Below are 22,146 nucleotides of genomic sequence, written 5' to 3'. Positions count from 1 at the left end.
CTGGGATCTTTTATGTCAGCTCATGAAACATGGTACCAACACTTTACATGTTGCCGATTGTTTACTTGTCCCGTCAGATTTATGCAGCAACAGTGCACCTTTTTCTTTATTCTCTCGGATAGTCACCAGTTGAAGTATCCTGGGGTAAGGAATATTTTTTGGACTCTACATGTTGTGTTTATATTTTTGTTTAGTGTAAATATATTATTTCTGTGCAATTCATGTATTAAGGCGCCCATCAATTTTGTAGGCGGAGCCTCGAAGATTGGGCCCTCACTTTCCGGAAGTATCCTCCTTTGCGCCTTATGGAAGTGACGTTAAGCTGTCAACATGTAAGATGGCGACTCTTCACAGGCAAAATGCTGCTGGGCGGAGAAAAGTCCAGGTAAATGTATCTATTTTGTCATGCAGAGTAAGGATTTTTTTAAGTTGCATTCATGGCCGCGGAAATGTATATTTTGCCTGCTTATCCATGGATGTCTTTAAACACTCAACGTGTGGCGGGCAAGTGCAGCCGGTCAGTCCCAGGCGGTCAGTCCCAGGCTCTGGCACCGCTAGCAGAGAGCTAGTTTAGCTTACAGCTACTCACAAGATTTTGCGACCCGCTGCAAATGACTAATTTCGGTTGACCGAGATCGTGTTTCGAGTTTAATGGGTTGTCAAGATATTTGTATGTGAAAGTGGGATTATGGGGTGTTATTGCGGCTAGAGATGGAAGAATTCCCCCCGCGCCCACCCTCACGTCACGAGATAGCTAACTGAAGGACGTGATTTTCTATTTTGGCTATCTAGTATGCAACCAGTTGGATGGTGCAATTATCTTTTGTCTGATTACAATTTGATAGGCTTGATCCTATTTTGCCCGACGTTATCAAACTGTAGTCGCCAGACTAATGATGGCATGCAGTGTGTTGAGTGCTGCATTACAGTACTATAGATGGTCAACAAGTCTCCTTGTCCCCTGTTGATGCAATATAATGTTTGTATGTAGATATCTGCAAATGTGTATTCTGCACCTGGAAAACCATTTGCATTGAATTTTCCAGATTTGCATTGCAGAGCCACTGCAATTTGCATATAGTGAAATAAAAACAATTTTACTGTCTGTCAGCAGGCTATGGTCTCTCAGAATGTACATTTAGGCTGAGTTTAATGGGACGGCTATTATTTACACAACTCTCAAACTCTAGGCGGCATTCTGCCTTCTCCCTGCAGTTCCCAGCCATAGAGAGAAATACTAATGGTTGTCTTTTTGTAGGCACTAACTCCACAATGGATCGTTGGACAAAGCCTATGGGAAAAATGAATGCCGTTTTGGATCAATTCCAAAAATAAGGTCTGTGGTAAACACAGGCTTAGGACATTTTATACGTTTTGTTCTTTGAGATAAACTTAATCAGCTAATGTCACTTTCTCTGAATTTTGAAGAATTTGCGATAAAAAAAATCATGAAGCACATACAGGCTTCATAAAGGTCATGTTAACTGACTGCTATTATCTAATACAACAAAACATTAAAGATTTCCTAAGCATGTGTTAAACTCAGACCTTATTTTCTGCATTTATTCCAAAACCCCAATTTTTCCCATATGGATGGGTAAACAAACCAGAAGTAACTAATTTTGTGGTTTTAGGACTACAAGGACTGGTGAGCTCCATTAGCTTCGCCCAAGACTGCTTTGTGAACTAGAATCCCAACGCTGTGTTTTAACGTTTAGACACGTCAATAATCATTGCTTGTGATACGGCTTTTGAAACATATGGACCTTATCATTAATCCGTGAGAAAGAATCCTTCAAATGAAAAAGATACACTTACTGTAGCAGTTTTGCACAGATCCATACACCTTTGGTTGCCTCCATCCAATAATTTGATTTGAAACTACATATCCACTACACTTACACTGTTACGCTTACACGCAGGTGCTCGGAACGTGCTAGAAAGCTATTTATAAATTGGCCTGAATGCTGATGTGCTGACACCGTGGTATATCAGACCGTATACCACGGGTATGACACAACATTTTTACTGCTCTAATTATAATAGTAATAAGGCACCTTGGGGGATGTAGAATATGGTCAATATACCACAGCTAAGGGCTGTATCCAGGCACTCTGCTTTGCGTCGTGCATAAGAACATCCCTTAGCTGTGGTATACTGACACCCTCTTGGGCCTTATTGCTTAATTAGCACAGGCGGTCACCTCGTCTTGTCTGTTTTCGCTGTAACACACGGATATGGCTGTGTGGGAGAACTAAACCAATCAAGGTTAAACCTATCAACTATTTTTCTATTATTATTAATTCTCGCTGATATGAAAGATAAGGAAGGTCCTTATGCTTCCAATACCGTACCGCAAGCGATGCGTGTTAATGTTCAGATTGAGTGTCGGGGTTCTTAACAAAACTCCCTCCTACAGAAGGGACCTTTGTCCAACGACTCTTATGTGTAATGGAACTGAGAGTGGTGATGAAGGGCTAGTATTTCCAGGACTCACCTGACACTCCTGCTGTAGCATCATTCATTTCCACAGGTTCCATCATCCATTTCAACAGATATCCTTGACCGATATACATTACCAGTGTTTACAAGCCATTTATGACACTAGAAAGGTTTCAGCAACAGTGCCAACACCAGTGCCTATATGTTATTATAGGTCTACAGGACAATGTCAAGGATTCACCAGAAACAACACCAATCTATCTTCATTATATTGTAATATGGTTCAAAGTGCACTCATATCTAGTTCTCTCTGCAGGTGTCCTATGTGATTCGGGATGAGGTGGAGAAGTATAACCGCAATGGGGTGAACGCTCTGCAGCTCGACCCGGCCTTGAACCGCCTCTTCACGGCTGGCCGAGACTCCATCATTAGGATATGGAGCGTCAACCAGCACAAGGTAACCTGTCTGTCACCTAACCACTCCACCTGGCAGAATGCCATATTATCATCATGACCCCTCTCCCTCGAGGTCACACTGTGGTTTTGATCGCTCTATCGCTCATCTTTCCTTGATTCCTGACATCCTATCGTCTCCTTCTCAACTGATATGCTTGCTTACTACGGCCCTTCATGAAATAAATATTTGAATTAACGAGGAATAAATACACAGTAACGACAACTTGGTTACATACACCGGGTAACACCACCGAGTCGGTGTGCAGTGATACTAGGTAATTGTTTTGAGAAGGAGGGATGTTAAAGGTGTCGAGGAAAGATGAATTGAGAAAGAGCTAATGTTTTAGATGCATAGATGTACAGACCAATGCCTATGGTCAATGTTCAAATGAAAAGATCCAGACTTATTTGTTGTGCTGTTATTGTAATTGATTGTCATAGAATACTTGCATAAACCCACTGATTTTGCAGCGTAAACTCTCTTTATTGCAGCAGGACCCGTACATTGCATCGATGGAACACCACACAGATTGGGTCAATGACATCGTCCTCTGTTGCAATGGGAAGACATGTGAGTCAGTGTAATGTATTAATCCAGAGCTGAAGGGGTTAAATTGAGCCCTGCCCCTCAGAATGGAAAGTGCATATTTTTATTAAAGAATTATCACTGAAAAGCAACCAGACTTTAGGACGCTTCCATCACATGCAAATTGGCAAAACCCTGTTAATGGATATTTACTACTATATGTCCAGGGAAAATCTCACTTTAAAAAGTGAATATTCTGTTAACTCCTACCCAAATAATGTTGTTTACTCATCCTATACTCGTATTTGTGGCCAAAGCATAAATTGTAGAAAAAACACTTTTAAAACAAAAATAAAATACCTCACAGACCATTTCAAAAATACTTAATATTTTGTCATAGAGGATGTCGTCATCCTCCTGAGCTGGCCAATCAGCAGTCTACTCACATTTATATTATTAATGACCGGTATAGAGGATGTCGTCATCCTCCTGAGCTGGCCAATCAGCGGTCTACTCACATTTATATTATTAATGACCGGTATAGAGGATGTCGTCATCCTCCTGAGCTGGCCAATCAGCGGTCTACTCACATTTATATTATTAATGACCGGTATAGAGGATGTCGTCATCCTCCTGAGCTGGCCAATCAGCGGTCTACTCACATTTATATTATTAATGACCGGTATAGAGGATGTCGTCATCCTCCTGAGCTGGCCAATCAGCGGTCTACTCACATTTATATTATTAATGACCGGTATAGAAGATGTCGTCATCCTCCTGAGCTGGCCAATCAGCGGTCTACTCACATTTATATTATTAATGACCGGTATAGAGGATGTCGTCATCCTCCTGAGCTGGCCAATCAGCGGTCTACTCACATTTATATTATTAATGACCGGTATAGAGGATGTTGTCATCCTCCTGAGCTGGCCAATCAGCGGTCTACTCACATTTATATTATTAATGACCGGTATAGGGTATGCCCACACCATTCCAACACAGAAAGCTGCTTTTTAACATACTTAATTACACATTTTTTGGAAGGAAAACTATTTCACTCATTGTCATTAATTATAGGTCATATTTCATAGATATCTGGAGACACTGGACAGTTACTTAAGCCTGCAAGCCATTGATATAAATAGTTGTTGTTTTTTGCCTTTGAAAATGTATGTTTTTAATAGCATATTGTCTGTTCCTAGTTATCCTGTGTCGGAAAAATAAAGACAAATTTTACTCTGTATTCCAGTGATATCTGCTTCCTCAGACACCACAGTGAAAGTCTGGAATGCACATAAGGGATTCTGCATGTCCACATTGCGAACACATAAGGTATGTAATAACATACTATGTACTGAGCTCCAAAATCATCACAAAGGCCAAACTTAAGGTACATTCGCATAACGTTACTGCTATATTAGAGTTAGCATGCACATTTCAAGGTATAGGCTGAAGCACAATCAGAACCAAAATCTTACTCAAAAGCACTGACTTGGCATCAGATTGATGTAACCCCCTATGTCTGTACAGGACTATGTCAAAGCCTTAGCCTATGCCAAGGACAAGGAACTGGTGGCCTCAGCAGGGCTGGACAGACAGATCTTTCTATGGGACGTTAACACACTAACGGCACTGACCGCCTCCAATAATACTGTCACCAGTGAGTATGCTCTCTCATCTGGGTCCTGTTCAGACATTGGGCACCGAACTGAAGAAAAGGAACTGAAACATGGAGGGACTACCTGGAAATGATCATTTTCTTTTCCTGTTGCATAAAGTGTTTTCCATTGCTTGCCCTAATGAACATGACCCAGCTATATTATGTCACAGGCATATCCTAGACTGAGTATTGTAAATGTTCACTGCACTACTTAGGCATGAAGACATGAGATAGATGTCTATCTGGAGAACCATCATTGAAGACCATGTTCTTGTTTCTGTAGTACACATCAATTTGAAGGATGGATATCTTAAATATGTAAAATACACTGTGTCTCAGTGGGAATTTCCTGGTTACTGACGAGTAGACTGTTGAGACAGACCTGAGTGTTGTGGTAACTATGCTGTTGTTGTCGTCTCCCAGCCTCCTCACTGAGTGGGAACAAAGACTCCATCTACAGTCTGGCTATGAATCAGATGGGCACCGTCATTGTGTCAGGGTCCACTGAAAAGGTGGGTTGTTAAATCACATTTGTATTGATATAGTTGTAATGTTTCTAGTGGTGTGATGACATTGCTATACTTCCAGCTAACTGAACCTGTTACTTCACCTCCATGTTCTAAAGTAAGATGTGTGTTAGAACAAAGTGTGTGCCACCAACAAAAACCTAAACCTGTGTTTTCATATACCTCATAGAGTGAATGTGTCCTGCTACAGGTGCTGAGAGTTTGGGATCCTCGAACCTGTGCCAAGCTGATGAAGTTGAAAGGTCACACAGACAACGTTAAATCATTACTGCTAAACAGGGATGGCACTCAGGTACGGATGGCTCTTAGAAATCTCATCTCATTCCTCACCCTTAAAAATGTCAGCTGCGATGGCGCTCTTATGCTTCATAGGAGGGAGAGGACTTACCTGGAAATGTTCAACTTGGATTTCGAACAACCCAGACATTTTTGTGAAAGATTTGAAAATGTTGTAATTCCTAATGTTACATCTGCTTTTCCCCCCAGTGTCTCTCGGGCAGCTCAGACGGGACCATCCGTCTGTGGTCGCTGGGGCAGCAGCGGTGCATTGCTACCTACCGGGTGCACGATGAGGGCGTGTGGGCCCTGCAGGTCAACGAAGCCTTCACGCATGTCTACTCCGGCGGACGCGACCGCAAGATCTACTGCACCGACCTGAGGAATCCAGACCTCCGCGTTCTCATCTGCGAGGAGAAAGCCCCTGTCCTCAAGGTGAAAGGGGTGGGGTTACTGCGATAAGCCTTGCCGACGGCATGATGGGAAACGTAGTTGAAAAGGTTGTAACCTATAGATATTAGGCCTAGATGTTTATTGGACTTAAGTATTTTGTAACATTAACTCAAATGTTTTTTTAAGACTGTTGTATACAAGAAAGTACGCTAGTATAATAATTAGTAGAGTCAGGAACGCATTCATGAGAAATCTTAAAGATAATCAGCAAGTACTATCAAGGTGAAGTCATCCTTAAGTGTTTCTGTCAACAACACATTTACCCATCACAGTTTTCCTATCTGAATGACCTCTTGTCTCCCTGGTTCAGATGGAGCTGGACCGCTCGGCAGACCCCCCCACGGCCCTCTGGGTCTCCACCACCAAGTCCACCGTCAACAAATGGGTAAGCAGCATAGCTGAAGTTGAACAACAGTGTTTGTATATGAGTAATGGATATGTTCATATTAAATAGACATAGAATTACTGTAAAAAATATAACACAGAAAAAAAAACAGGATTCAGTGAGGCCTGTGTGTCGCTGTATACTTTTAATGCAATGTTCACTCCCTGATTATGTTTCCCGTCATGACTCATTGCAGTCTCTGAAGGGCATTCATAATTTCCGAGCATCTGGCGATTACGACAACGACTGCACTGCTCCCCTGACGCCTCTCTGTACTCAACCCGAGCAGGTTGTTACAGGTAAAAACACAACACACACACACACTTCTTCTTTTTTTGTGATCCATTAATCATTAAAAATGATTGATAGATTCAAACTTCATAAATCTCCCAATAAACTGCATTGCAAATATTGCAATTACAAATGTTTTTTTTTTACCTTTATTTAACTAGGCAAGTCAGTTAAAAACAAATTCTTATTTACAATGACGACCTACCCTGGACGCCACTCAGGAGCCCACATATCTATTCTATTTTAAACACCTTCTGTATTTTGGGCTCCAGAGTGGCGCAGCGGTCTAAGGCAAGAGTACAAGAGACGTCACTACAGTCTCTGGTTCGAATCCAGGCTGTATCACATCCGGCCGTGATTGGGAGTCCCATACGGCGGCGCACAATTGGTCCAGCATTGTCCGGTTTTGGCCAGAGTAGGCTGTCATTGTAAATAAGAATTTGTTCTTAACTGACTTGCCTAGTTAAGTAAAAAAATAACATATATATATATATATATATATATATATATATATATATATATATATATATGTATATATATATATGTTCTAGGCTTAAATGAGTGTTGTGTTTATTGCTGTCCACTAGGGGGAGCCAGCATTATCCAGTGCCACATTCTGAACGACAAGAGACACATACTAACCAAAGACACAAACAACAACATTGCATACTGGGATGTTTTAAAGGTGTGTGCCTTTTGCTCTCTCTTCAATCGATTTATCGTCCATCTCTCCATTGTTTGTCATATTGTATGATTGAATACCTCTTGTCCTCATCCAGGCGTGTAAAGGGGAAGACCTGGGAAAGATGGAGTTTGACGAAGAGATTAAAAAGAGGTTCAAAATGGTCTATGTGCCAAACTGGTTCTCAGTGGATCTTAAAACTGGGGTAAGCTGATCCTGCGCTGTTTTACATTGTAAGCTTTGGACAGTCGGTGGAACAGGGATTTGTCCTCATTTTAAACCTATATTCTGCTGGGTAGATGTTGACCATCACGCTGGATGAGAGCGACTGCTTTGCTGCATGGGTGTCAGCCAAGGATGCAGGCTTCTCCAGTCCTGATGGGTCTGACCCCAAGTGTGAGTGATCATTTTTTTACTGCCCTGTAAGATATGGTTGACTTTTAAAAATGTTTATACCTAAACAGTGTTACCGTACATGCAGTATCATTCCTACAGAGTTCTGTTCTTTTCTAGTGAACCTGGGTGGACTGTTGCTGCAGGCCTTACTGGAGTATTGGCCCCGAACCCACATCAACCCCATGGATGAAGAGACAGAGATGAACCACAGTGAGCTGCTATACGCATATACACACACATTTACTAACAGTACAATGCAGACAGCCATTGTGATATTTTCTGACGTTATTAAGTTGAATGAAATCTATCAGTGATATTCTATGTTCTGATGTGTGTGTGTGTGTGTGTGTGTGTGTGTGTGTGTGTGTGTGTGTGTGTGTGTGTGTGTGTGTGTGTGTGTGTGTGTGTGTGTGTGTGTGTGTGTGTGTGTGTGTGTGTGTTCAGTGAACGGGGAGCATGAGAGCAGGATACAGAAAGGTAACGGCTACTTCCACGTTCCCCCTCACACGCCAGTCATCTTTGGAGAGGCAGGGGGAAGGACCTTGTTCAGGTAAAATATACAATGCTATCTCTGTCTTTCACAGTTGTAGCATGAAATAGTACTAAAAGTGCAAACCCCACCTACCTGGCCATCCCGGCAGGCTTATTCAAGGCTCTCTCTCTCTCCAGGTTGTTGTGTCGAGACTCCGGTGGTGAGACTGAGTCCATGTTGCTCAACGAGACCGTGCCACAGTGGGTCATCGACATCACTGTGGATGTGAGCTCTCGTCCTTTAATGATAAATCTAAATGTCTTTCTACAGTAATGTACTATAGCTAATTGTGTAGTGTTTATACACTATGATTCTCATGTATGATTTTCAACTTTTTCTTCCCCGTCTTTTAGAAAAACATGCCCAAATTCAACAAAATCCCCTTCTACCTCCAGCCTCATTCTTCTTCTGGTGCAAAAACCTTAAAGAAGTAAGTGAAACACTTTTATAACGATTGAACCAGTTTCTCTGTTCCTATTAGTGTTGCGTGTTCATCCTTCCCTGCAAACCACATTTTGCTAAAGAGATCATTCACTTGGAACTATTTATCTGACTGTTCAATGTTCCAAGCTTGCGGTTATATTCCAACGTTGTGGTCTTCCAATAGGGACCGCCTGTCGGCCAGTGACATGCTCCAGGTGAGGAAGGTGATGGAGCACGTGTACGAGAAGATCATCAACCTGGACAACGAGTCTCAGACGGGGGCCTCGGCAAACAACGACAAGCCCAGTGAGCAGAAGGAGGAGGAGGACGTGGCCGTGCTGGCCGAGGAGAAGATTGAGCTGCTCTGTCAGGACCAGGTACTGTGCAGCTTATACGGTACAGTCCCCATCTTTTGCCTTTGTGTTACATCTTGTATTAATATATATGTTCCCAAAATCACTTTTCGTTGTCTGTAGGTATTGGATCCCAACATGGACCTGCGGACCGTCAAGCATTTTATCTGGAAGAGCGGTGGAGACCTAACCCTTCACTACCGGCAGAAGTCCACGTGAGGTCGCCGGTGTCCGCGAAGAAGGCTCATCTTCTGCTAGCCTGCCCTCCTCTTCCTCCTCCTTTCTTCTTCCTCTGGCACCAAACTTGGACTGTTCAACTCATCCCACCAGATCCATGTGTTAGTAACACAAACCTGTGCTCAACGACTCCTTATGAGATCTTATAAGAGGTCACAACACCTTAATAACCCCTCAAAAAGGTCCGTAGCCTGAGCGTCACACAAAATCACCGTTCTACACCCAGCCATGTAGAGAGGCGTGAGAACACGCAAGGAGAATGGCGAGAAACAATTGTTGCTGTGTACAGTGAATGGACTGAGGAATATTCCAGGGCATTTTAAGGTTTTTGTCATTTAGGTTTATTTTTATTCAATGTCTTTGTCTCCTTTTGTTTATCCCCCCTTATTTGTAAGAAATATGTTTTATTGCCATGCCCATCTTCAGAGAGCGAAGGCGCCCTTCCATCTTGAGAAAGTCGCTATGCTTGGGGGTTCACTTTGTGACCTGATTGGTAGACTGCACACATTTCTTTTCTTCTTTTATTCTCTCCCCCTATACATTCCAGGAACACGCTTGGTTTCCAACCACCTATCACTACCCTTCATCCCAATCCATGTTTAGGACACGGTTCAATGAGGAAGATTTTCTGGATTGTCAGGCGACCAATCAAGGACTTGACAGAATGTAAAGACGTGACTATAGTATGCATGTGTGATATCCTTCAGTTTCCTCAGTTTGGCAACTGACTGATGTATTAAAGGCGGCTGGGTGAAGTTTTTCTCTCACCAAATGGACACAGACAAGGACACATCCCCCAAACTGAATCTCATTAGCTAACGAACGCTGATATTAAATTACTGACCCTATCTTTCTTTTTGTAAATAGACTGTCATTATTTTGTAGGCAACTTGACACAAGTTGTACACCTCATCAGGAACATTTTTTTTTTCTCTCGAGAACCCTGTGTTATTTTCAAAAGGTTGCTTTCTCATGTTAATAAAAAGAGGAAAGAAAAACCACACGTGTCAAGAAGCAACGGATATGTACGACTAAAGGATCTCACCCACGGAATCAGGATGTTTATAGGCTACTGTACTGTATTTGAGAGGAAAGCTACATTTGTTGTCATTGGCATTACCCTTGACAGTCTGCAGCTAAATCTACTTGAAATACAATGACGAAGGTCTAGGGGGAGATATTCTGGTGGGAATCACAACTTTTTATTTCATTTATGCAAACAAAATGAAGACTGTGCTCTACAACTCTAAATGAATTACTCCAACAATGTGAATTGCACAGTGCTATAGCAAATGTATAAAAATAAATCATTTATTTGATTTTAGTTGAAAGATAAGCTTTGTCTGAAAAAGCTCTACATGAAAAAAAAGCTCCTACAGAATTATATGCTTCCATATCCACAACCCATGTGCTCCCACGTGTTGATGTAATTAAATGTAGTATATTTTGGGTAAATAAGTGCTTAATAAATTAACCAACATGACAACGAGAATAAAATGCTTTTGAATTTCAGAGGACGATGAATTGCATTGATCAGAGACTTGCGGTCACAAATAATAATGCATAATTCCAGGACACAACAAGCTACCAATTGCAATGTTGATGTGAAATTTGTGTGATTGATTTAGTGTTTCTTCTCGACCACCCTTTTCTATTGTGTATTTGAGTTGGAATACAAATGCTGCTGGAAGCAGGCCTGTAGTTGTCATGGTCTGAGACCTGTCATCTGTGGGTCTGTACAGGGCCGGTTCCAGGCATAAGCGACATACGCTCAGCCGAGGTCTCAATTTACTATTGAGAGTAAGAATAGTAGAATACACCAGGTTCAATTTTGACATTTGGTTGTGTGTCAGCAGTTTTTCTCTTATGTTAGCCATGTCAGCAACAACAACAAAAAATCTGTAATAATGACCGAAAACTGACCAGGCACGCAGGGAATGTGCCCAAGGGTCATGACCTCCAGGGCACCCCATTGATTTTGTTATTCTCACTCTGATATCATATGTGACCGACTGCCTCGATTCGGTCTTCAGTAGGCAAGACATCTTCTTTGTCTACACCCATTCAGCATCGTTTACACCCTCTTAAACCTTAATCCCATCCATCTCTTTAAGGATTCACATGTGAGGCCATGTGGTAAACACGCTGACGTTATATCAAATAAAATCCACGTTTATTTGTCACATGTACAGGATATAGAAGTTGTAAACGGTACAGTGATAGTACTTGCATAGTAGCAATATCAAAAACAGAAAGTGTCCAGATAAAAATATTTTAGAATTGTATATCTTTATTAGATGACGCTTACCCGACAGACTTTGATGGGTCATGTGAAGGAAATGCACTAACCATCCGTCACGCACTCTAGCTACGTGGATGGGTCACTATTGTTTAGACATGTACACATTCATGAAATACAATTGATGGCTGTAATCACCCCCAGACACACCTGCTAATTTCATGGGTCATGTAATAATCCTGCCAAAGTAGAGTCTTTTGTTTAGATATGTAGCTAGCTAAGTAGCTAACGTAAACTCGTACATTGCCTTGGTCCGTACAATTGCCCTTATTTTAGCGCCCCAAAAACGTAATACTTCCAGATCAACTGTAATGTCAATACCATTGTAAAGCACAATTTCTCCCCTTTCCAACAGAATCAATTACATGACCTAAACACTGCCCGTTTCAGCATAATTCAAGCAGGCAATGAGCCCCGTGGTAGTGAGAAGAAGAGGTGTTGTGGGAAAATTGCTTTTTTTTCACTCGATCTGTCCAATTTATCACCTTATCGCCTCTAAAATGTAAATAAAACACTATAAAGAGTTTATATAATGTGTCATTACATACCTATTTGAAGGTTTGTGTCTAATTTAAATTGGGTTTTAGGGCGGTGCTAAAGTGATCTTAGAAGTAAACAGCGGCTTTGAGAATGATGATCACATGCGATGATGACGCAAAAAATGCCTAGGTATTCCCCCTTACCCCCGTCGCTGTCCATTTCTTGTTTTTAAAGGAAGAGAGAAGTGCTACACCAGGTGGAGAGAGATTGTAAAACAGAAACAGTTTCTTTATGTGTGCTGTACGTTACGACATGGCCAAACCAACTAGGCTCGTAATTAAACAATTGTATTCATATTTATCGATGGAATACAAGTTTGTTATTAAGGCACATGATAAAAAATACATCTTTACGTTCAAATGCTGCTCCTGTGAAGTAGTGACGTGCGACATACACTACCGTTCAAAAGTTTGGGGTCACTTAGAAATATCCTTGTTTTTGAAAGAAAAACACATTTTTTGTCCATTAAAATAACATCAAATTGATCAGAAATACAGTGTAGACATTGTTAATGTTGTAAATAACTATTGTAGCTGGAAATGGCATATTTTTTTATGGAATATCTACATAGGAGTACAGAGGCCCATTATCAGCAACCATCACTCCTGTGTTGCAATGGCATGTTGTGTTAGCTAATCCAAGTTAATCATTTTAAAAGGCTAATTGATCATTAGAAAACCCTTTTGCAATTATGTTAGCAAAGCGGAAAACTGTTGTTCTGATTAAAGAAGCAATACAATTGGCCTTCTTTAGACTAGTTGAGTATCTGGAGCATCAGCATCAGGGTTCGATTACAGGCTGAAAATGGCCAGAGACAAAGCACTTTCTTCTAAAACTTGTCGGTCTGTTCTTGTTCTAATAAATTAAGGCTATTCCATGTGAGAAATTGCCAAGAAACTGAAGGCGCAAAACCAGAACCAGAATAGAAAGAGGCGTGGGAGGCCCCGGTGCACAACTGAGCAAAAGGCCTCTGTCTGACCACTCTACCATAAAGGCCTGATTGGTGGAGTGCTGCAGAGATGGATGTCCTTCTGGAAGGTTCTCCCATCTCCTCAGAGGAACTCATGGTCACCACCCTGACTAATGCCCTTCTCCCCCGATTGCTCAGTTTGGCCGGCGTCCAGCTCTAGGTAGAGTCTTGGTCGTTCCAAACTTCTTCCATTCAAGAATGATGGAGGCCATTGTGTTTTTGGTGACCTTCAATGTTGCAGACATTTTTTTGGTACCCTTGCTCAGATTTGTACCTTGACACAATCTTGTCTCAGAGCTCTACGGACAATTCCTTCAACCTCATGGCTTGGTTTTTGCTCTGACATGCATTGTCAACTTTCCAAATCATGTCCAATCAATTCAATTTACCACAGGTTGACTCCAATAAAGTTGTAGAAACATCTCAAGGATGATCAATGGAAACAGGATGCACCTGAGCTCAATGTCGAATCTCATAGCAAAGGGTAAAAATACTTATGTAAATAAGGTATATATTTTTTATTTTTACATTTGCTAAAAAATCTAAAAAACCTGTTTTCGCTTTGTTGTTATAGAGTATTGTGTATATATTGATGAGGATTTTTATTTATTTAATACATTTTAGAATAAGGCAGTAATGGAACAAAATGTGGAAATTTCAATGGGTCTGAATACTTTTTGAATGCACTGTAGTTCTTGTGAGTGTATATGTCAAATGTCATATTATGGCTATGTACAGTATTTCTCTCTCTCCAGATGAATCTCTCCAGGAAACTGCTATAATCCCATAAAATCTGACCCCCAGAAGATACTGCAGGAATCCACCAGCACACGACATGGAGAAGACCCCCCCCCCCCCCCCCTCTCAGGTTAGATACAATACAGTCCCCTCTGTCCCTCCCAGATCCACCGCCTCTATCTGAAAGGAAAGACACATATAATGGTGATGAGGGGGGATAGGAACCCTCTAGTTTCCAGCCAGCAGCCACCTAAACCTTTGATTGTTAAAATCTCGCGATAGAGAGGACACATTCCCTTTTTTTGCCACGTTTTTTCTGTTATCAAATAGCCTGACAATTTACCCTAAATTATTCCGCTGCACTATAGTTCGCTACGTAGAAGAAAATGTACGTCCGTGGGCGTGGCGTAGCGTTTGTCTGGAGCAAGGAGTCGTGTAGCCAGGCAATGTATCAAAACCTTCAAGGCGGATTCTTTAGGCGCTCCCAACGATAGTGGTCCACGCTGTAGAACTACAGCAAAAAATCATCCGCCCATGACCTCGTTCCCTGTCGAATTTGAGATCACTCATTAGTACATTTTAGCTTGTCAGTATCCATGAGGACGTTACTTGTGTTGTGATAGTAAGCAGTAGGAGCTTCCACCAATAAGGAGGTATCAGAATTGTATTTAGAGAACAAGAAGGCGTACAGGCTAAGTATTTGAGCATTTCTAACCCTTTGAACTGTAAGCATCCGTGCATTTACGATGGCTCCGAGGAAGAATTCCAGAAACCAATCCAAGAAAGGTCGGTACCCTTCCCTAATCCCTATGCTAACTAGCTAACAGCATATCTAGTAAACTATATTATAGTCTAATATGCAAGTATAGCTAGTTAAACAACCTGGTCTCAGTATTTTAGGTTGCAACCAGTTCAATATTTATTTGCCAGTTAAGCAACTGCACGAGCAGGAGGCAAAGACTTTGATAATGTTCTTGCCTTCGATGGTTGGTTTAGGCTTTTTATTTCTCTATTCTCAAATTGTGATGAATAATGTTGATGTGTATGGCAATAATTTCTCTCATAGTTGTAAAATGATTCCCTTCAGTGGACACCATGTAATTCATCCAGACCATCCCCGGACACGCAGATCTGGTAAAAAGCCTGTGTAACTTTGCGCTGGGTTTTGTGTGATTAAAGCAGTCGGGATCATTAAAGCGTTACCTAACATGTTTAACACATGAGTAATAGTCTACTCCTCATAAAATATCGTTGGAGAGTGTCATTGTAAGCACTGAGTCTAAACAAGTGGAAAGTGCCCTGTGTTTTGAGTGGTTGATAACAGTTACAGTTGCACGGACTTGCTTGGCTTATCAGAAGTATCATAAAAGTAAGCATGTACTGTGATTGTAATATCTGATAGAAAGGCATAGCCTACTAATGCTTGGCCCTGTTTGTCTTGCTGTGAACGCAGTGGGTTGTTTGTGCTGGTATTGCAAAAGAGACACTGAGTCTACACTAGGGTGATAGCGGTTGGTGCCAGTGGTTGTAGCCAGGGCAACATCAACCACCTCTAGACATATTTTGAAGGCTTGTGCATGCTTGACAGTTCCTCATTTTCATGGTTTCTTGTAGCCCAAACCAAAGAAACCTTTGGGCGCCTTTTATGTACCTACTAACATGATGCACTCACCTATTATAGAGGATATTATGTTAAACACAAACTAAGATTAGCGGATAGCCTTACATGTCAGGTGTTGTCATAATGGGCTGTAATATATAGTGGTAGGTAGTCGGAGTCGACTCCAAAAATTAAAATGGTCATTAATAGGTAAGATATTGAATATTTTTGTTAGTGGAGATTTTCAGACGGCTCTATGCATTGCTAATCAATCACCCAGTTCATTAGTGTGCATGCACACACTGGCATTGCAGCTGTAGCTAATGTTAGATAGAGAGTCGATTCCAATGATACTGATAGCAGGAGTCGGAGTTGACTCCAAAAATACTAGAGTTGTCCACCACCATTTAAAATGTAATGATGACTGTGATGGCTTCTGTATCGTGGTAACTAGCATATTGCGTGCCCGATTGTTGGAAGCATACGAGAGAGTGCCATGTACAGTACAGCGTCCTCCTTTAAGGTATGGTATCAAAAATGTTAGACTAGTTTAAATTGTTGGAAGTTTGTAATGCATTTTTCCACCCATCTAGTGAGAAAATTGTAGTATCTCCGTTAGCTGATGCCAAGGGTCCAAACAGGATTAAAACAATGACATTACAACAAAAGGTAACAGCCTACATCATAAAACAATACATGATACAATACATTATTACTCTATTATTACAGTAGTGTAGTGCACAGTAAAGTTAAAGGATTGTGTCTGCCTGTTCATGAGCTGCTTGTTCACACATTTAAGCAACTTTTTTTTTTACAGCAAACTCTAAATACTGTAGTGCAGTGGTTCCCAAACGTTTTATAGTCCAGCTGCGTACTCCCTCTAGCACCAGGGTCAACGCACTCTCAAATGTTGTTTTTTTGCTATCATTGTAAGCCTGCCACACACACACTATACATTTATTAAACAAAAGAATGAGTGAGTTTTTGTCACAACCCGGTTCGTGGGAAGTGATAAAGAGCTCTTATAGGACCAGGGCACAAATAATAATATAATAATAATCAATCATTTTGCTCTTTATTTAACCATTTTACATATAAAACCTTATTTGTTCATTGAAAATGGTGAATAACTCACCACAGGTTAATGAGAAGGGTGTGCTTGAAAGGCTACACATAACTCTGCAATGTTGGATTGTATTGGAGAGTCTCAGTCTTAAATCATTTTCCACACGCAGTCTGTGCCTGTATTTAGTTTTCATGCTAGTGAGGACCGAGAATCCACTCTCATATAGGTACGTGGTTGCAAAGGGCATCAGTGTCTTAACAGAACGATTTGCCAAGGCAGGATAATCTGAGCGCAGCCCTATCCAGAAATCTGGCTGTGGCCTCTGATTAAATTTCATTTTCACAGAACCGCTTGTTGCATTTTCGATGAGGCTCACGTGTTCAGATATCGGTAAGTGGACTGGAAGGGATAATGAATCCAGTTGTTTGTGTCATCCATTTCGGACAAGTAATTGCGCACCCAACTCACTCAGGTGCTTCGCTATATCACATTTGACATGGTCCGTAAGCTTGAGTTCATTTGCACACAACAAACCATACAATTATGAAAAGACCTGTGTGTTGTCCTTGTTAATGCAGACAGAGAAGAGATCCAACTTCTTAATCATAGCCTGAATTTTGTCCCGCACATTGAATATAGTTGTGGAGATTCCCTGTAATCCTAGATTCAGATAATTCAGGCAAGAAAAAACATCACCCAGATAGGCCAGTTGTGTGAGAAACTCGTCATCATGCAAGCGGTCAGACAAGTGAAAATGATGGTCAGTAAAGGGAACTTTAAGCTCGTCTCTCAATTTTAAAAAACGTGTCAGTACTTTTTCCCTTGATAACCAGCACACTTCTGTTTGTTGCACAAGCGTTACATATATGTCCATATCATTGCATAGTGCAGAAAATACATGAGAGTTCAGGGGCCTTGCTTTAACAAAGTTAACAATTTTCACTGTATTGAAAACGTCTTTCAAGCTGTCAGGCATTCCCTTGGCACCAAGAGCCTCTCGGTGGATGCTGCAGGAGCAACTGCTTGCATGCGCTTTACCACTCCGCTCTGTCTCCCTGTCATGGCTTTTGCGCCATCAGTACAGATACCAACATGAGCAGCAGCTACGTTTGGCCACATACGGACCGTTAGTGGAATTCCCGCGAGAGCGTAACGGTCAATGTGATTGTATGTTAATTATTTGACTAGGCTACCTGTATTTGACATTGTTATTTCACTGAACACTAGATGGTTTAATTGTATTTTTGGCAGTGAAACAAAGCTACTCAGGCAAGGGGGGGGGGGGAACTCACCCAAATGTATAGCCTTGTTGGAAAATATAATTGGACTGTTTGAAAATGTGAATCAAATTTTTCTTTGGCGTACCCCCAACGGCATTGGTATGCATACCCCAGTTTGGGAATACCTGCTGAAGTGTAATGACATGCTCAAATTCAAGAGAAGTTTAAGTTCAACCTCTGCAGCAGATTCTCTCTAAAGATATTTAAGCATGCAGACATTTCAAGAGGCAACTCTCATGTTGTTACGTTTTCTGTGTTTGGACAATTGCCAATTCTGCTCCACTGTCTTTGTGCGCACTTCGTTCTGCACAGTCCCCCCTCCGTCCTATTTGGCTATGGCAGAGTAGTGACACACACACACTCGGCATGCCCTCCCCATATTTGTTTGACAGCTCTAAAAATAGTTCCCCGGACCAGTTTGGCCTTATCAAGTTCCAGCTGACTTCTACAACTGATACAGGCAGGGGGATTTGTCAGAAACTAGGAAAAATCGAGCAGTTCTCTCATCGTGGATCCCACTTCATCTGACCTGATGGAGGAAACTGTGTTGGAGGAACCTATCTGTGAAGAAGCCGTATTGGCTGAAGAAATCCCAGGTAGGGTCAAGGGAATTTGTAAATGATAGGCTAATGGTTCTGCTTAACTGCTTCATTCAGAAATGTGGAATGGTAACCGACAGTGTGAGGATCATTTTGGGTAACGGAGTAGTGTGTGATAGTGTCGGCAGTAACGTAGGGCTTTTACAAATGGTAGTAGACAGAGCAACCTTGGCCAGCAACCTATTCTAAATGGGTAGCTATTTAAAAGCTCAAACTACTTGTAAAAGTCCTAAAGGTTAAAAGGACTAAAGAATATAGAACATGGTGACTTGTCAAGGCATGGGTACCTTTGCAAACGTAGGCTAGGTAGTTGTTTGTGACTTAGGCTAGTGTATGTTTGTATATTGCTTATAACTATAGAGTGTTACCTCGTATACAGCAATGCTTTAGAAATGTTACAGTTACAGTAGGGTAGCTGTGTGTTCGTTCCAAACCTGTATCTCTGGAGCCTTTAGTAGTTGAATAACCACCTGTTCACACTCTCTCGATCTTCCTCGCTCCAGCTCTCCCTACCCCCCTGCCGGTTATGTTGTCACCATCACTCTCTCTATTCCTGGTTTTATCTTATCAATTTAGAGAATGAATACTGCCCATATTTATATTGTGGAAACAAATCACTGTTTCCATGTCCCAACATTTAAATTAATATTTTAGTCATTTAGCAGACTCTTATCCAGAGTGACTTACAGGAGCAAGTAGGGTTAAGTGCCTTGCTCAAGGGCACATTGTGATTGTAAGCCTAGCTGGTTCTTGTGAGCCATTGCAACGCCTCTCGTTGGTTTCACCTTATCCTACAGAGCTTGTGCTTGTTTGTGTACAGTCTGTCTTCCATATGAGCAATTTTTTGGAAAGCTGTCTAAAGCTAATTTTAGATATGGTTAACCTAATTGATTTATCCAGTTTGAGATGGGCCTATTTTGGTGTGTGAATATCACACTCCCAGAAATGGCAATACGAAGTAGTGCATCATACGATTTAATACTTATACATGGCCTCCGATACGATACAGGAAATATATGTTTTAATTTGAAACGATTCGGTGCTATTCGGTTTGATTAGAGAACGAATTGATTCGGTTTGACGCGATATGATGCACTAACTAACATTTGAGCTGGGCCTCTGAGCTAGATCTGTCTGAGCTGGATCTGTCTGAGCTGGATCTGTCTGAGCTGTTGTGTGTGTCTATGGTGTATACTATGTAGGTACCTGATCTGAGCCATAAAGGAGACTAGGCATCAACCACTCCACTACCACTATCAGAGGGGTATCAATATTGATCGCTTTCAGATTAGCTATGACAGGCATGAAATATATAGCACCATTTTTGATTTCACCCCATCTCAAAATTGAATTGTTTTGACCGTTGGGAATGTGAGCTTATTTTCTCCTCCCGCTTTGGCTGTGAATGTGAGCCTCACAAAAGTGATTCCTCGTTATGAAATTATCAACTTTATCCTGTATATTTAAAAATAACATATACACTCATTGTTTAAAGCAAAACTACCAAAACTATTGCTGATGGTGAACCTGAACAATCAAAATAAAATCTGTTGTGAGCCCCGATCAGCAGGTATAGCCAGATGAGAGTTGTCCCCGGTAGCTTACTTTTATTACGGTAAAACCCCATTTTCAACAGCGAATAGATAACAATAACCTGGCAAATTTACATAGGTTGTCACTTAACTAATAAAGCCTAATATTGTGCAAACCATTTTAGAATGTTAATGCTGAAGGTACCAGGCAGATGTGCAAGATCAGGAACAAGCTGCCTACCTAGTGTTGGTCAGTGCACGAAGATGGGCACGGTGTGGGCACAGTGCATAGTTTGACTAGGCTACTGATATTCCTTAGGGTTGTTTGGCATGGTCCCGTGTGGCTCAATTGGTAGAACATGGCACTTGCAATGCCAGGGTTGTGGGTTCAATTCACACGGGGGACTAGTAGAAATGAAAATGCAGTGGTGTAAAAATACTTTAAAGTTCAACTTTTTTTTGGTATCTGTACTTTACTGTTTAAAATGTACTTCACTACATTCCTAAAGAAAATGGTGTACATGGTCCATACGTTTTCCGTGACACCCAAAAATACTTGTTACATTTTGACAGGAAAATGGTCCAATTCTCACACTTATCAAGAGAACCTCTCTGGTCATCCCTACTGCCTCTGATCTGGCGGACTCATCATACACAAATACATTGTTTGTAAATTATGTCTGAGTGTTGGTGTTCACCTGGCTATCCGTAAATAAATAAATTGTGCCGTCTGGTTTGCTTAATATTAGGAAATTAAATTATTTATACTTTAACTTTTGATCTTAAGTACATTTTAGCAATTCCATTTATTTTTGATACTTAAGTAGTATACTTGATACTTAAGTAGTATTTTACTGGGTGACTTTCACTTGAGTCATTTTCTATTAAGGTATCTTTACTTCTACTCAAGTATGACAATTGAGTACTTTTTCCACCACTGTGAAATTGTATGCATTCACTACTGCAAGTCGCTCTAGATAAGAGTGTCTGAAATGCCTAAAATGTCAAATGTAATGAAGGAACGAAGGAGAGGATACATAAGTTGTCACATAAGATGAGGTATTTTCGGAAGGTAGAAAGAAAGTAATATGAGCTAAATAAAATGGCGAATCGTAACGTTTGAATCAACTTTCTGACCGATGTGTGCAACATTTGGATCGGTTTAGGGTCTGTAGAACGATGCAGTCATATCTTACATCTCTGTTTCATACACTTTTTCATTGAAGAACCCAAGAGAGAAATCTAAAACCTTTCGAGGATCCAGCATGACCTTTAGGCAATCAACCAGTTATTTTATAGTGGAGAGTATGACATTTCTTTCTTTACACATCCAGAACAAGAGCCTATGATGTTGAGTTATACCATCAGACATCAACTCTCTGCGAGCCTATGGAGGTTCCTCGTGTGAATAGCCTATGTCACTAGGAAGTATGCCAACATGAGACTACCCCTCTACTATTAGAGTTGGAATACCCCTCCTAGGTCTCACTTTAAACATGTCTAGGTAATGGGGGGGTCCAGACCAGGGAGAACCAGATCTGTCTTGGTGTTTCATACACCTTGTTTCTCATATTAGTTAACCAATATCACGTTTCATACTGGGACGTCTTGCATTTCAAAGGCACAACAACAACTTTTGGGCATACCTGTCATATTAAAGCTTGTCTTGCCTGGTGCTATTATGGGCAACCTTGAGTTGAGCCTGTCGGACTAGTCAGGGGCTGGGGCCATTATGTCTTCTGCCTGCCTCTGTCATTCAGTCATTTGATCCAGACAGGGTTATTTTCTAACCGGACTTCAGCATCCCCCTCATCGTCCTCTACTCAGATCTGCTCGCACTCTAACTCACAGCTTCTGTGGAAGGCCACCAGGCTAAGAATGGC

General features: G+C 41.2%; 2 protein-coding genes across 32 annotated transcripts in view; both read left to right on the top strand.

Annotated features, from left to right (window-relative positions):
* The first annotated feature begins 311 nt into the window (after positions 1 to 311).
* On the top strand, positions 312 to 11,156 carry LOC139367022 (WD repeat domain 48a). Of its 4 annotated transcripts, none has more exons than XM_071104905.1 (19): positions 312 to 385; positions 2,759 to 2,899; positions 3,391 to 3,469; positions 4,674 to 4,756; positions 4,955 to 5,084; positions 5,508 to 5,596; positions 5,802 to 5,903; positions 6,098 to 6,322; positions 6,651 to 6,725; positions 6,922 to 7,024; positions 7,604 to 7,701; positions 7,796 to 7,903; positions 7,998 to 8,094; positions 8,212 to 8,304; positions 8,539 to 8,644; positions 8,764 to 8,851; positions 8,980 to 9,056; positions 9,234 to 9,426; positions 9,526 to 11,156. In XM_071104905.1, exons 1-19 carry the CDS (start codon positions 338 to 340, stop codon positions 9,619 to 9,621), a joined length of 2,031 nt encoding a protein of 676 aa, XP_070961006.1. In that variant the 5' UTR covers positions 312 to 337; the 3' UTR covers positions 9,622 to 11,156. The 4 variants fall into 4 exon arrangements, with proteins under 4 accessions (XP_070961006.1, XP_070961008.1, XP_070961005.1 ...); XM_071104907.1 differs by having other exon boundaries at positions 3,394 to 3,469; positions 9,526 to 11,151; XM_071104904.1 differs by having other exon boundaries at positions 326 to 385; positions 3,394 to 3,469; positions 5,781 to 5,903; positions 9,526 to 11,136.
* Positions 11,157 to 14,464: 3,308 nt separating this feature from the next.
* Positions 14,465 to 22,146, top strand: part of LOC139367020 (aspartyl/asparaginyl beta-hydroxylase-like) — a 44,374-nt gene continuing 36,692 nt past the window's right edge. For 19 of the 28 annotated variants that reach the window (XM_071104900.1, XM_071104899.1, XM_071104896.1 and 16 more), the window contains exon 1: positions 18,470 to 18,728. In XM_071104900.1, coding sequence (XP_070961001.1) covers positions 18,665 to 18,728 — 64 coding nt within the window. In that variant the 5' untranslated portion in view covers positions 18,470 to 18,664. Of the gene's footprint in view, positions 14,973 to 15,074; positions 15,321 to 18,469; positions 18,729 to 22,146 lie in introns of those variants that run through there. The other 9 variants (XM_071104876.1, XM_071104902.1, XM_071104883.1 and 6 more) reach the window with 8 other exon arrangements.

This window comes from Oncorhynchus clarkii, chromosome 15 (genome assembly GCF_045791955.1).
Source record: "Oncorhynchus clarkii lewisi isolate Uvic-CL-2024 chromosome 15, UVic_Ocla_1.0, whole genome shotgun sequence".
In the NCBI taxonomy this organism is placed as follows: Eukaryota; Metazoa; Chordata; class Actinopteri; order Salmoniformes; family Salmonidae; genus Oncorhynchus; species Oncorhynchus clarkii.
This window is presented reverse-complemented; position numbering and strand designations above follow the sequence as displayed.

Coding starts and splice junctions, on each gene's coding strand:
- LOC139367022 (XM_071104903.1), top strand. CDS start 338: ATGGCGACTCTTCACAGGCAAAATGCTGCTGGGCGGAGAAAAGTCCAG. Junction 6,323..6,650: donor AGAAAGCCCCTGTCCTCAAG/GTGAAAGGGGTG, acceptor TCCCTGGTTCAG/ATGGAGCTGGACCGCTCGGC. Junction 9,057..9,233: donor GGTGCAAAAACCTTAAAGAA/GTAAGTGAAACA, acceptor GTCTTCCAATAG/GGACCGCCTGTCGGCCAGTG.